Source organism: Musa acuminata, chromosome BXJ2-7 (genome assembly GCF_036884655.1).
Source record: "Musa acuminata AAA Group cultivar baxijiao chromosome BXJ2-7, Cavendish_Baxijiao_AAA, whole genome shotgun sequence".
Lineage (NCBI taxonomy): Eukaryota > Viridiplantae > Streptophyta > Magnoliopsida > Zingiberales > Musaceae > Musa > Musa acuminata.
Window position 1 is genome coordinate 34,826,919 of NC_088344.1, and position 13,715 is coordinate 34,840,633.

Consider the following 13,715-nt stretch of genomic DNA (forward strand, 5'->3'; position numbering starts at 1 on the left):
ATGGGATTCCGTTGCTTTAACTGGCGTCTCGTCATCTTCTTCGTCCTCTCCATGGGCTTCCAGGGCGAGCTGGCTGGAGCTCACGGAAGACGGCAGCTGGTGCAAAGCCTCGAGGCGGCGGATGATGGGGTGTGCACCGCCGTGGTGAGCCCTCAGGGTTACGAGTGCCGAGAATATGAGGTAGCGGAGTGCAGATAAACGTGGATGGATTGATGATTTATGCGGGCATGGCATGAGTGGTTGAAGCTTGTTGCGTCTCTTGCAGGTGAAGACGCAAGACGGGTACATACTGACCATGCACAGGATCCCACAAGGAAGAGGAGGCGGTAGCGCGGGCAAGAGGCAGCCGGTGCTGCTCCAACATGGAGTCCTCTCGGTACGTTCCCTTAAGTAATCTGAATGTGTTGCCATGCATGCATGCAGGGTACGTTGTCTTCTTCGTCATTCTGATGATGATGATGATGATGATTGACGATCGATGAATGATGGCAGGACGGGTTGACATGGCTACTGAATCCACCTCAACAATCGCTGCCTTTCGTACTTGCAGACAACGGATTCGATGTATGGATTACACACGGCAGGGGCACCAGGTGGAGCCGTCGCCATGAGTCTCTCGAAACATCAGACACGGTTGGTCATCTTCTCTACGTTGCTGATTATGAAGTATTGAGCAGGTTGTTGGTATGATTGAGCATCATCCTTTTGTTGTCGGGTAGGCTTATTGGGCGTGGTCATGGGATGAGTTGGCCAGCTATGATTTGCCTGCTACTGTGGGTTTCGTATTCCGGAAAACTGGGCAGAAGCTGCACTATGTTGGTCACTCCATGGTAGGAGACTTTACGTACTTTAATGGCCAAACATGTCATTCTTCCTTCCACTTTGAATTACTTCGTATGTATGTTCTGCTACTTACTGCCACCACTACAACTACAACAACTGACAGACGTTGGATGATGCTACAGGGAACTCTGACAGCTCTATCAGCATTCTCCGAGGGGAAGCTGGTGGATAAGATCAAGTCAGCTGCCCTTTTGACTCCGGTGGCCTATCTGACTTCCATGACAACTACGATCGGAAGAGCTGCAGCCAGCGCATTCGCAGGAGAAGTAAGAACGAGTTCACGACACTCGATTGATTTTTCTCATCAAGGGAGCTACATCATTCATTATCTTCCTTTTTAATTTTCCGACGTCCAGAGCTGTGTCATAGCTTTCTTGTTTTTTTTCTTGCAGATGTTGGGAGCGCTTGGAGTGGCAGAATTTGATCCTAAAGGGTACATAAACTAACATATCCCTCTTGTTGTCAAAAGAAAATGTGCTCTTCTAATTCAAGTGTGTTCCCTAATATGGATAAGCAGGGCAGTCGGAACCAAGTTTTTGGAGTCGGTCTGCGCTATGCCGGGGGTGAACTGCTACGACCTTATGGCATCATTAACAGGTACGTACAAATTATTCCGGTGATAATATTCCGCCGGCAACATAAGTTTGGTTTGAATTTAATCATATATGTATTTATTATTGTAGTCTTCAATTAATTTACATATATGTGTATTGGCTTTTCCTTCCTTATTCTGCAACACACACCCACACACTCACTTTGGATGTAGGGCCAAACTGCTGCCTCAATGACTCCACTGTTGACAAGTACTTGAAGTATGAACTCCAGCCTACATCCGTGAGGACACTCGTCCATTTTTCACAGAGTCAGTCAGTCTGATACAAATCTAAAATATTATGTATACCTTAGCTACTTAGATTTCTTCCTCACAAGAGAGTGTATGTATACTTGTCTTTGAGTACTCCCAGCATTCAGACGTGGAGTGATAACAAAATACGACCACGGGAGCAGTACGGCCAACATGGCTGCGTATGGGCAGAGCAGCCCACCCGAGTACCATTTGTCCAACATTCCACACCACCTGCCGCTGCTGCTCTGCTACGGCGGCGGGGACATGCTGTCGGACGTGAAGGACGTGCAGCAGCTGTTGAATGATCTCAGCAACCATGACGCCGCCGACAAGCTCGTGGCTCGGCTGGTGAAGGAGTACGCACATCTGGACTTCGTGATGGGGGTGAATGCCAAGCAGGTCGTCTACGACGGCCTCATCGCATTCTTCGACAAACACAGTTGATGGGCTTCTTCCCGCTGCAGTGCTTAATATTATAACTATACGCGATTGCTGCCGACTTGACATTCTTTGTGCACTCACTCCGCGGGAGATTCATGTACGAAGGGAGATGAAAGAGAAATAAATCATATATCTCCGTATAATAAATCATATGTTTAACCAATCGAATCGGCATCCATGCTATATCCCTTTTCCACCGTTTCAACTTCTACTAAGTGGCATCACATCCGATGAGTCGTCGTCAATCGAAACAGTATCTATCATAATACTGATAGAAATAATTGAAGATAAGAACAATAATTGAAGAAACTTTATTAAAGAAGTGAAGTAGCTTGAATACATTAACATGTTACTTCTCCTATTTATACATATTAGGAGGAAGGATTTTCCTCAACAAAATGAAGGATTTTCCTCAACAGAATAGAGAGATTTCCTCATATGGTGCTCCTAACAAGGATACCAATCTTGAATTGATGCCAAGAATGATTTACAAACGAGAGGCTTCATGAGTAGGGCAAGAGCATAGTGCTGCTGTTGTTGTTGCTACGGTTTTGACGACGATGGTTGTGGCTACGATTGTGACGGTGACCGTTGCAATTGCGATAGCGGCGGTTGCGGTTGCGACAACGACGGTTGTGATTGTGACAGCGACGGTTGTGGCTGAGACAGCAACGATTGTGGCTGCGACAGCGACGTTTGTGGCTGCGACGGTGACGGTTGCGACAACGGTAGAGGAGAAATCTACAACAATGTTACAGTGATACTACTACAGCATAGGAAGAAGCTGCAACAGAAGAGGAAGCTACAGTAGAGATGTAATAGAGGAGGAAACTGCATCAGAAGAGGTAGGAGGTAGCTATAGCGAGGAAGAAAGGTGGGGTAGTGCTGGTGAGTGCAGCAGCGGAAGGAAATGGAAATTGGCGCAGAGTGGCAGTGGAGAAGACAGTTGTTATTCACCGATGAGGAAAGATTTGTCACACTGATGGCTTGACGACAAAAAAGCAATGGTAGAAAGCCTTTTCTTTTGTCGTCGAACGTGGAAATGGTCTCACAGCGAAAAGAGAGCTTACTCTAAGCAAGCGACTCTGATACCATGATAGAAATAATAGAAGATAAGAACAATAATTGAAAAAGCTTTATTAAAGAAGTGAAGTAGCTTGAATACATTAACATGTTCTTTCTCCTATTTATACATATTAGGAGAAAGGATTTCCCTCAACAGAATGAAGGATTTTCCTCAATAGAATAGAGAGATTTCCTCATATTGTTGAGGAAATCTTATCTTCTATCATGCCCCCGCAAGATGGTGCTCCTAACAAGGATACCAATCTTGAATCGATGCAAAGAATGATTTACAAACGAGAGGCTTCTTGAGTAGGGCAAGAGCATATTGCTGCTGTTGTTGTTGTTGCTACGGTTTTGACGGCGATGGCTGTGGCTACGATTGCGACAGTGACAGTTGCAATTGCGACGACGGCGGTTGTGACAACGGCAGTTGCGGTTGCGGTTGCGACAGCGACGGTTGTGGCTGTGACAACAACGATTGTGGCTGCGACAGCGACGGATGTGGCTGCGACGGCGACGGTTGTGACAACGGCAGAGGAGAAATCTACAACAATGTTGCAGTGATGCTACTACAGCATAGGAAGAAGCTGCAACAGAAGAGGAAGCTACAGCAGAGATGTAATAGAGGAGGAAGCTGCATCAAAAGAGGTAGGAGGTAGCTATAGCGAGGAAGAAAGTTGGGGTAGTGCTGGTGAGCGCAACAGCGGAAGGAAATGGAAATTGGCGCTGAGTGGCAGTGGAGAAGATAGTTGTCATTCGCCGATGAGGAAAGATTTGTCACACCGACGGCCTGACGACGGAAAAGCAATGGTAGAAAGCCTTTTCTTTTGCCGTCTAACGTGGAAATGGTCTCACAGCGGAAAGAGAGCTTACTCTAAGCAAGCGACTCTGATACCATGATAGAAACAATAGAAGATAAGAACAATAATTGAAGAAGCTTTATTAAAGAAGTGAAGTAGCTTGAATACATTAATATGTTCCTTCTCCTATTTATACATATTAGGAGGAAGGATTTCCCTCAACAGAATGATTCCTCATATAGTTGGGGAAATCTTATCTTCTATCAAAAACAAGTAGATTGGTGATTAATTTGGGTTGATCTCTAGTGCTGTTGTTGCTACATGTCTTCTTTGGTGCGTGTGGAGGGTGAGGAATGAGTTTGTTTTCCAATAAAAATGCATTTTGGTGTATATTATTTTTTTTATAAAGCTATTGCCTCTACCTTGGCAAATAACATGGCCAAATTGCTTGATTGTTGTAGGCATGGTTTATTTCAAAGATAAGTTTCTTATAATAAGAAACCAAATATGGGTAGCCACGACGAAAGCTGGTTACGGTAGTCCCAAGCAAGAAACATTGCAAATAATACACTGCTAAGCGAAACATTGCAGTAAGGAGTCGACCATTTCGTATTGTGTTTCACATCAACATATCCACCTATGTTGAATCCAACCTTATGGATATACCAAGTGTTATACCAAGTCTATCACTTATGGATATACCAAGTGTTATAGATTCGAATCCAACCCTCGATCCAAAAGTTTGAGAAGAATTATTCACTCTCAAGATCCAAGTGAAACAAGATATCATCAATGCGATCATTAACATTGAAATCCAAAAGAATTTAATCTCGATAAGTTAATCATAAAAACTTGGACTCAAGATCATTCCTTATCTAAAGTCATATCCACTGGATTGGATCTACAAAGACGTAGAAACGAGCATAAATCAATAGTGCACATTCGAAATTATGATCGCCAATAAATATATCGACAAGGTGTCATACAAGATGGTGCCCTCTGACATATGTCAAGTTATCTTTAGAAGTCTATATTGGTAGGATCGAGAAGTCATCTACTACCGTTTGGGGTGGACATCCTTGTTAGGCAAAGGCAAAAGTGCTATCGATGGAGATATGAGCATCCTTGTTAGGTCACTCATTGGAAGCGTCTATTGGATAGTGCTCCTGTGATACATCGATCCTCATTATAATGCCAAAACGATAGAAAAAAAAAGTATCGATAAACAACTTCTAATGATTGACTAGCATCGAATGGTTGGTTGGTAGCTGCTGTGTGTATACAAGAAGCTCAAGTGATGATGTCCATTATCTCTCATAATTTGCTGCATTGAGATCTTTCAAACCCTACGGCCTATGGCAAGCAAAGATGGCTCAGCAGCTGCGAAGTCCTTGAAAGGCCTGCTTGCACATCTCAAATCATGGTGCTGCCACACCATGAATCTATATGGCCAGGTAAGAAGCCAGCTTTTATTTAAATAAAAAAATATATTTAATTTAATCCAAAAATAGATGTATTTTCACTAAAAAAAATTAATAAAATAAAATTGATTTCATACGACTCTGCTGGGGATCGAACCCAGAATCTCTGGTTCCGTAGACCAGCGCCTTATCCATTGGGCCACAGAGTCGACAATATTTGTGAAATTTAAACACAGTAAAATACCTTAGTCATTTTAATACGATAATGGGAATTTTAATTTTCTTTCGAAGATGTTAATAAAAAATACTAAACTAAGCAAATCTTTTGCTGTTTTTTGATATATTCTTTATTTATCGACCTTTAGTCTTCTAAGATTCTAAACGAATGCTTCTTTTCTCATAGTCAAATAATTCTTATCTTATAATGTTTTTATGTGTGATTTAAAGGTTTGAAACCTCATTAAAAATCTCATGGAATAATATAACCTAACTTTGCGAAAAGTATTCTTATGATACTATAATAATATATGATTAAAATAAATAAATTGACATTTCTATTCTTTGTTGTAAAAAAACAAAGTAGTTGTTTTATTAAAATTCACTTTCAAATATATTTTTATTCTTTACAAGAATACATGTATTTATAGGGAACTGACCGTAAGGAAATCTGAGGGCGGCATCACATATACAGTCAAAGAACAAAAAAATAAAATCTTCAAATTTTTAAATATGTGTTCGTCGTCGTGCGAAGATTGATACGCAAAAACTGAAAACTACGTATACGAAAGATTATGTTACCTAGAGATATCATATATCCCTGAATCCCTATAGATCTTTATGAGAGGGTGAAGGAGGTTTAGTGACCTTCTTTCTAGCAGTGATCCACACAGTAGGGCTACGACGATGGTCCTCAAAACTCTAGGCCTGCTTTGACGAGGAGAAGGGGAGGAGAATAGGAGAGGCAACCAAAAAGGCTATATAGCTCATGAACCACTAGTTTCCTCCTATTTACAGAGGTCCTCTGTCAACTTAACCCTAATGGATCATGTCCTATTAGGTAGTAGATCTTCATCCGACTACCCAAGCCTATTAGATTATTATATCTCCATTCAATAATCTCTCATAGGCTCTTATTGGATCTCATCTATAGAATCCAATAATTCATGGGCTTATTGGATATCCAATAAGATATGGGCTCCAGCGGATATCTCATATCCGAACCTCTACTCATTGCAATACCTACTATATGTGTGTGACCCTCTAGGACGAATATTAAGTTGGCCGTGAATCATACATGTCAAAACTCCTTCTGGCTCAGTGAATTATTATCTCCATAATAATTCACTCAATTCATAAACTGTGGATGTACTATGCCACTACGTCGCAGTCCCCAGATGATATAGGGGAATCCAATCCATTAGACCAGTCTATCCTCGGTTATCGTATACATATAGTCTCTCATCTATCTAATATCCCAGAGATTGTATACCGGGCATGGTGCTATCAGACCCATACGGTTTCTACTCGAGTCTCGCTCTAATCGGATTCCCTCGAAGAACTCTTTCTCTTTCAATTCGAATTATCCTAGCTAGAGATTTGTCTAAGCAAGAACACATGAGATATTCTTCTCATAATACCGACAGTGGATGATCCTCTATTAATAGTTAATTATCCTCGTAAGGTTGGCTACCACTCCCGATGACCGATTGTGCTAGATCTGGAACCTCCAGACCTATAAGTCTAGTATAAAAGAATAAAATACTTATACAAGACATTCTTGGTGCCTCAAGTCTAAGGACCAGAAACACCACTAGGACTATGGAATCGGTGTCAGACAATAAGATATCATCAACCATCTAGCATTCCGTAAACATATCAATCAATGAACTCATTCTCAAATGAGCACTTGTAATGTATCCCTAGTGTCCCCACATGAGTAGCTCTGAGACCAGCTGCATCCATCATATAGATGAGTATATAGCACACCGACCTATTCGATTATCTTGATGTCCGTCTCTAGTAACCTATGATCGGGATTATTTAGGATTTATGTTTAAAGGTGAATCGATCTCATTATCATGATCTCATCACGATCCGACTCCCATTATATAGATCCATGGACATTACAATATATTCAAGCTACAAACAATATAAAGTGATAAAATATCAAATAATAATATTAAGCAAAAAGACTGCGTGTCAAGTTATACGTGTCATCACTAACGTAATTGGCTTCTAGGGCACCTATAACTAGAAATCTCGTACTTGACCTAAAGTCGATCATCTATGTGTCTGATCCCCATCAGACCCTTGTGACGCTTAAAGACAATATGTGATAACGGTTTTGTCAATAGATTTGCAATGTTATCTTCGGATGTAACTCTTTCCACTACTACATCTCCTCGGCTCACATTCGCTCTGATCAGGTGGAACCTCCTTAGAACGTGCTTAGACTTCTGATGAGATTTGGTTCCTTCGCTTGAGCAATCGCCTCGTTGTTGTCACAATATACGGGAATAGGCTCCTTGCTAGTTGGCACGACGCTCAGATCTGTTATAAATGTCTTCATCCAAACTCTCTCCTTTGTTGTCTTTGCCACAACAATGTATTCCGCATTTGTAGTCGAGTCAGCAATAGTATCTTGCTTGAAACTCTTCCAGCATATTACTTCTACATTTATGGTGTACATATACCCCAAATTCGACTTGCTATCAATGATATCGGACTAGAAACTCGAGTCCGTGTAGCCTTCAACCTTGAGGCTATTACCTTCATATACCAGTAAAAGATCCTTAGTTCTTCTCAAGTACTTAAGGATACACTTTACTGCTTTCTAGTGCTCCAAGCCTGGATCCGTCTGATACATGCTTGTGACACTCAGAGCATCTGCTTTATTAGGCCTCGTACATAGCAAGACATACATGATATATCATATCATTGAGGCATAAGGTATCCTATTCTATCACTGAGGCATACATAATATACCCTATCGTGACACTCAGAGCATGCACTATACATGTTCACTAGGTAGGAATATCGTCAACCTATCACCAATAAAAAGTTTTGAATAAAAAGAAACAAATGGTTCACTGCTAAAATTATAGTGTCATCATGATCCATTACCAATAGTATCTTTTATTTTCAATCCGAAGACACAATCTCTTGTGACATTTTCCGTGATCTCAATGTTCTTCTATCACGTTTGCATGAATTTGCCTAATAATATGTTATGCGGGCCTTTTTAAACGGCATGTCATATACTGTAGAGGTGAAGAGTTTAAATTTAGTTCGACTTCTTGTATTGCACACAACAACAATCTATTTTTCAACTTTTGTACAGTTACATGCAGTTGTGAAAGGCCATAACAATGTCAGTAACAAGTAGCGAAGATCACGCATCACCACCCTTCAACTGCCTGCACAGATCACCCTCTCCATCTCCTTCCTCCTCCTCCGCCCTATAAGAAGGCCATGAACGAGGTATCATCCTTCACCGACTTCCTCCTCACCCTCCTCACTATAACAAGGCCAATCCTTGGTGAAGTAGGTGATCTCATCCTTGGCTTACCTCCAACATGGGATTCCGTTGCTGGCTTCTCGTCATCACCTTCGTCCTCTCCATGGGCTTCCATTGCGAGCTGGCCGGAGCTCACGGACGACGGCAGCTGCTGCAGAGCCTCGAGCCTCCGGATGACGACGTGTGCACCGCCGTGGTGAGCCCTCAGGGTTACGAGTGCCAAGAATATGAGGTAGCCGAGTGCAGATAAATGTGGATGGATGGATGATTGATGCGGGCATGGCATGAGTGGTTGAAGCTTGCTGCGTTGCGTCCCTTGCAGGTGAAGACGCAAGATGGGTACATACTGACCATGCACAGGATCCCACAAGGAAGAGGAGGCGGCAGCGCGGGGAAGAGGCAGCCTGTGCTGCTCCAACATGGAGTCCTCATGGTACGTTTCCTCGAGCAATCTGCATGTGTTGCCATGCATGCATGTACGTACAGTACGTTGTCGTCTTCGTCATTCTTCTTCTGATTATTGACGCATGATGGATGAATGATGGCAGGACGGGATGACATGGCTTCTGAATCCACCTCAACAATCACTGGCTTTCGTACTTGCAGACAACGGATTCGATGTCTGGATCACACACGGCAGGGGCACCAGGTGGAGCCGTCGCCATGAGTCTCTCGATACATCAAACCCGGTTGGTCATCTTCTCTACAATGCTGATTATGAAGTCTTGAGCAGGTTCATCATCCTGTTGTTGTCTCGCAGGCTTATTGGGCGTGGTCATGGGATGAGTTGGCCAGCTTTGATTTGCCTGCCACTGTGGGTTTTGTATTCCGGAAAACTGGGCGGAAGCTGCACTATGTTGGTCACTCCATGGTAGGAGACTTTTCGTACTTTAATGCCAAACATGTCATTCTTCCTTCCACTTTGAATTACTTTGCATGTATGTTCTGCTACTTACTGCCACCACTACAACTACAACAACTGACTGACGTTGGATGATGCTACAGGGAACTCTGACAGCTCTATCAGCATTCTCCGAGGGGAAGCTGGTGGATAAGATCAAGTCAGCTGCCCTTTTGACTCCGGTGGCCTATCTGACTTACATGACAACTCCAATCGGAAGAGCTGCAGGCAGCGCATTCTCAGGAGAAGTAAGAACGAGTTCACAACACTCTTTGAATTTTTCTGTCATCAAGGGGGGGGAGGAAGCTACATCACAGTATCTTCTTCTAATTTACCTACGTTCAGAGTTGTGTCATAGCTTTCTTGCTTTTTCTTGCAGATGTTGGGAGCACTTGGAGTGGGAGAATTTGATCCTAAAGGGTACGTAAACTAACACATCCCTCTTGTTGTTGTCAAAAGAAAATGTGCTGACAAAAGCATCAGAGGCCTTATCAACATGACCGACCGACCATACATTGAGTGATGTTATCGTTAAAGCTCTTCCTTCTAATTCAACTGTCTTCCCTAATGGATAAGCAGGGCAGTCGGAACCAATTATTTGGAGTTCGTCTGCGCTATGCCGGGGGTGAACTGCTACGACCTTATGGCATCATTCACAGGTACGCACAAATTATTCCGCTGATAATATTCCGCCCGCAACATATGTTTGATTTGACTTTAATCATATATGTGTTTATTATTGTAGTCTTTCAATTAATTTACATATGTGTAATGGCTTTTCCTTCCTTATTCTGCACTCACAAACACACGCACACACACTCACTTTGGATGTAGGGCCAAACTGCTGCCTCAATTACTCCACTGTTGACATGTACTTGAAGTATGAACTCCAGCCGACATCCGTGAGGACACTCGACCATTTTTTACAGAGTCAGTCAGTCTGATACAAATCCAAAATATCATTCATATACTTGAGCTACTTAGATTTCTTTCTCACAAAAGAGTATGTAAAACTTTCTTTGAGCACTCACAGCGATCAGAAGTGGAGTGATAACAAAATACGACTACGGGAGCAGTATGGCCAACATGGTTGCGTATGGGCAGAGCAGCCCACCCGAGTACCACATGCCCAACATTCCACACCACCTGCCGCTGCTGCTCAGCTACGGCGGCGGTGACATGCTGTCGGACGTCAAGGACGTGCAGCTGCTTTTGAAAGATCTCCGCAACCATGACGCCGACAAGCTCGTGGCTCAGCTGGTGAAGGAGTACGCACATCTGGACTTCGTGATGGGGGTGAATGCCAAGCAGGTCGTCTACGACGGCCTCATCGCATTCTTCGGCAAACACAGTTGATGGGCTTCTTCCCGGTGCGGTGCTTAATTATAACTATACGCGATTGCTGTTGACTGGACATTCTTTGTGTACTCACTCTGTGGGCGATTCGTGTACAAAGGGAGGCGAAAGAGTAATAAATCATATATCTCCATATAATAAATCATATGTCTAACCAGTCGAATCACCATCCATGCTATATCCCTTTTCCACCGTTTTGGCTTCCACTAAGTGGTATCGCATCCGATGCCTCGTCAATCGAAAGAATATCTATCATAACACAACACGAGTAGATTGGTGATAAAAATGGGTTTGTCTCTAGTACTGTTGTTGCTACATGTCTTCTTTGGTGCGTGTGGAGGGTGAGGAATGAGTTAGTTTTCCAATAAAAATGCATGTCGGTGTATAGTATTTTTTTATAAAGCTATTGCTTCTACCTTGGCAAATGACATCGCCAAATTGCTTGACAGTCTTAGGTAAGGTTTAATTCAAAGATATGTTTCTTAGTATAAGAAACCAAATAAGAAAAATCATATAAGGAAAATCATAGAAAAGTTTTTTAACTCTAAAAAACTTAAGGCTCACCTCTCTCTAAAAAATAAGGGGTGTGCCCCCATCTAAAGTGTAATAAAAAAAGGCCTTTAGCAAAGGAAAAAACACTAACAAGATGGCGGTCCATAACATAGCAACGTTGCTCGACCTTACTACCTAGATGACAATACTAGCCTAATAGATGAAGACGTCATAGGCTGGATGCAAGCCTAAAATAACCCAACAATGAATATTGAATGAGGAAAGAACATCACATTAAGGGAGAGAGAGAGTCGTCTCCATCCGAGACTTATAATTACAAACAATACATTGCTGAGCGAAACATTGCAACAAGGAGTCGATCCTTTCAAATTGAGTTTCACATTAACATTCCCTCCTATGAAGGCTTGATCAGTGCTAATGTATTAGACTAATGGATAGATCAATTTGATACTTATTTTAATTTATATGACTATGGCAGTGAGGATAGGGTGATGCTTGAGTGACTCGTGTTGACCAAACCTGTTCACATGGTTGAAATCCTATCTTTGAAACAATAACGATGAAGATATGTCATGAACATAATTCAAAAGATTCATACGAGAAGAATTTTACCCTATGGGGCATCACAAAAAATGATGAAGGAGGTGACTCTGCATATACTAAGAAAGGGATCAATCCTTGCAAGAATACACTACTGAGTTTTGACAAAAAGTAGTGGCACTCAAAATTTCCCTCGATAACCACTTCTTCCTCATGTTCCCGCAACCCAAAGCTCCTTCCCAAAGCTTCATATAACTATTGTGAGAAGTCCACAATGCTGACTACCTACTTCACAAATTCTACCTATCGAGAGTATCGATGTGTTGTCTAGACACAATTTGTTTGTGAGCACTGAAAGATTATAGGTCATACATGGGAGAAGTACTAAAAGGATCTTTCCAAACTCTTAATGAATAAGTGAAAGAAAAATAATCAAAATTGATGTAAAGCGATCACTATCGTAAGAGATGATCAAACTGAACTACCACCTGTTTCGCACTCGAACAAAAGGTTATAGACTCAAATACAAACCTCAAATCAAAAGTTTGAGAAGTATTCACTCTCAAGATCCAAGTGAAATAGGAGATTATAAATGCGATCATTGGCATTGAATTCCAAAAGAATTTCATCTCGATAACTCAATGTAGAGACTTGGACACAAGATTGCTAGTGCCCTACAAGCCAATTATGTGAGTGATGACACGTATGACATGATACGCTTTCTTTTTTTATATATTATATTTTAATTTTTTTTCACTTTATATTGCTTGTTGCATATATGCATGAATATATTGTGATGTCCATGGATCTGTGCAATATGAATCGGATTGTGATCACGATAATGAGATCAATTCGCCTTTAAACACAGATCCTAAATAATCCTAGTCATAGGTTACTCGAGAGGGACATCGAGATAACCGGATAGACTAGTGTGCTGACTAGTGTGTTGTATACTCGTCCATATGATAGATGCAACTAGTCTCATAGTTGCTCATGTAGGGATACTAGGGGTACAATAATGTGCTCATTTGAAGAATAAGTTCACTAATTGATCTACTTACGGAATGCTGGATGGCTGATGATGCTTTATTATCAAACAGTGATTCTGTAGTCCCAATGGTGTATTTGGTTCTTAGATTTGAGACACATTAGATATCGGACTTATAGGTCTAGATGTTCCAGATCTAGCACAACCAATCATCGGGGGTGGTAGCCAATCTTACGAGGGCTATTGAATGTCGATAGAGGATCATCTGCCCTCGATGTCATAAAAAGAATATCCCATGTATTTTTGTTTAGACAAATCTCTCGCTATGGTCATTCGAATTGAGAGAGAGTTTTTCCGGAGAATCTGATTAGAGTGAGACTCGAGTAAAAACTATATGGGCTTGATAGTACCATGCTTGGTATATAGTCTTTGAGATATTAGACGGATGAGGGACTATAGGTATAGGGTAACTGAGGATAGACA

General features: G+C 41.8%; 2 protein-coding genes and 1 non-coding gene across 3 annotated transcripts; 2 read left to right on the plus strand and 1 right to left on the minus strand.

Moving 5' to 3' along the window:
- On the plus strand, positions 1-1,094 carry LOC135616417 (triacylglycerol lipase 2-like; the record flags this gene model as incomplete). The annotated part of the gene is made up of 5 exons (XM_065115611.1): positions 1-180; positions 266-376; positions 493-633; positions 720-830; positions 966-1,094. Coding segments are annotated over exons 1-5 (672 nt in total), but the record flags the coding sequence as incomplete, so codon positions are not given.
- Positions 1,095-5,553: 4,459 nt separating this feature from the next.
- Positions 5,554-5,626, minus strand: TRNAR-ACG (transfer RNA arginine (anticodon ACG)). Its single transcript has one exon. It is a non-coding gene; the product is annotated as a tRNA-Arg (tRNA).
- Positions 5,627-8,992: 3,366 nt separating this feature from the next.
- Positions 8,993-11,316, plus strand: LOC135616418 (triacylglycerol lipase 2-like). The gene is made up of 9 exons (XM_065115612.1): positions 8,993-9,166; positions 9,257-9,367; positions 9,483-9,623; positions 9,695-9,805; positions 9,940-10,119; positions 10,215-10,255; positions 10,415-10,494; positions 10,670-10,765; positions 10,869-11,316. The coding sequence occupies exons 1-9, from the start codon at positions 8,993-8,995 to the stop codon at positions 11,189-11,191; spliced, it is 1,257 nt and encodes a 418-aa protein (XP_064971684.1). The 3' UTR covers positions 11,192-11,316.
- Positions 11,317-13,715: the final 2,399 nt, after the last annotated feature.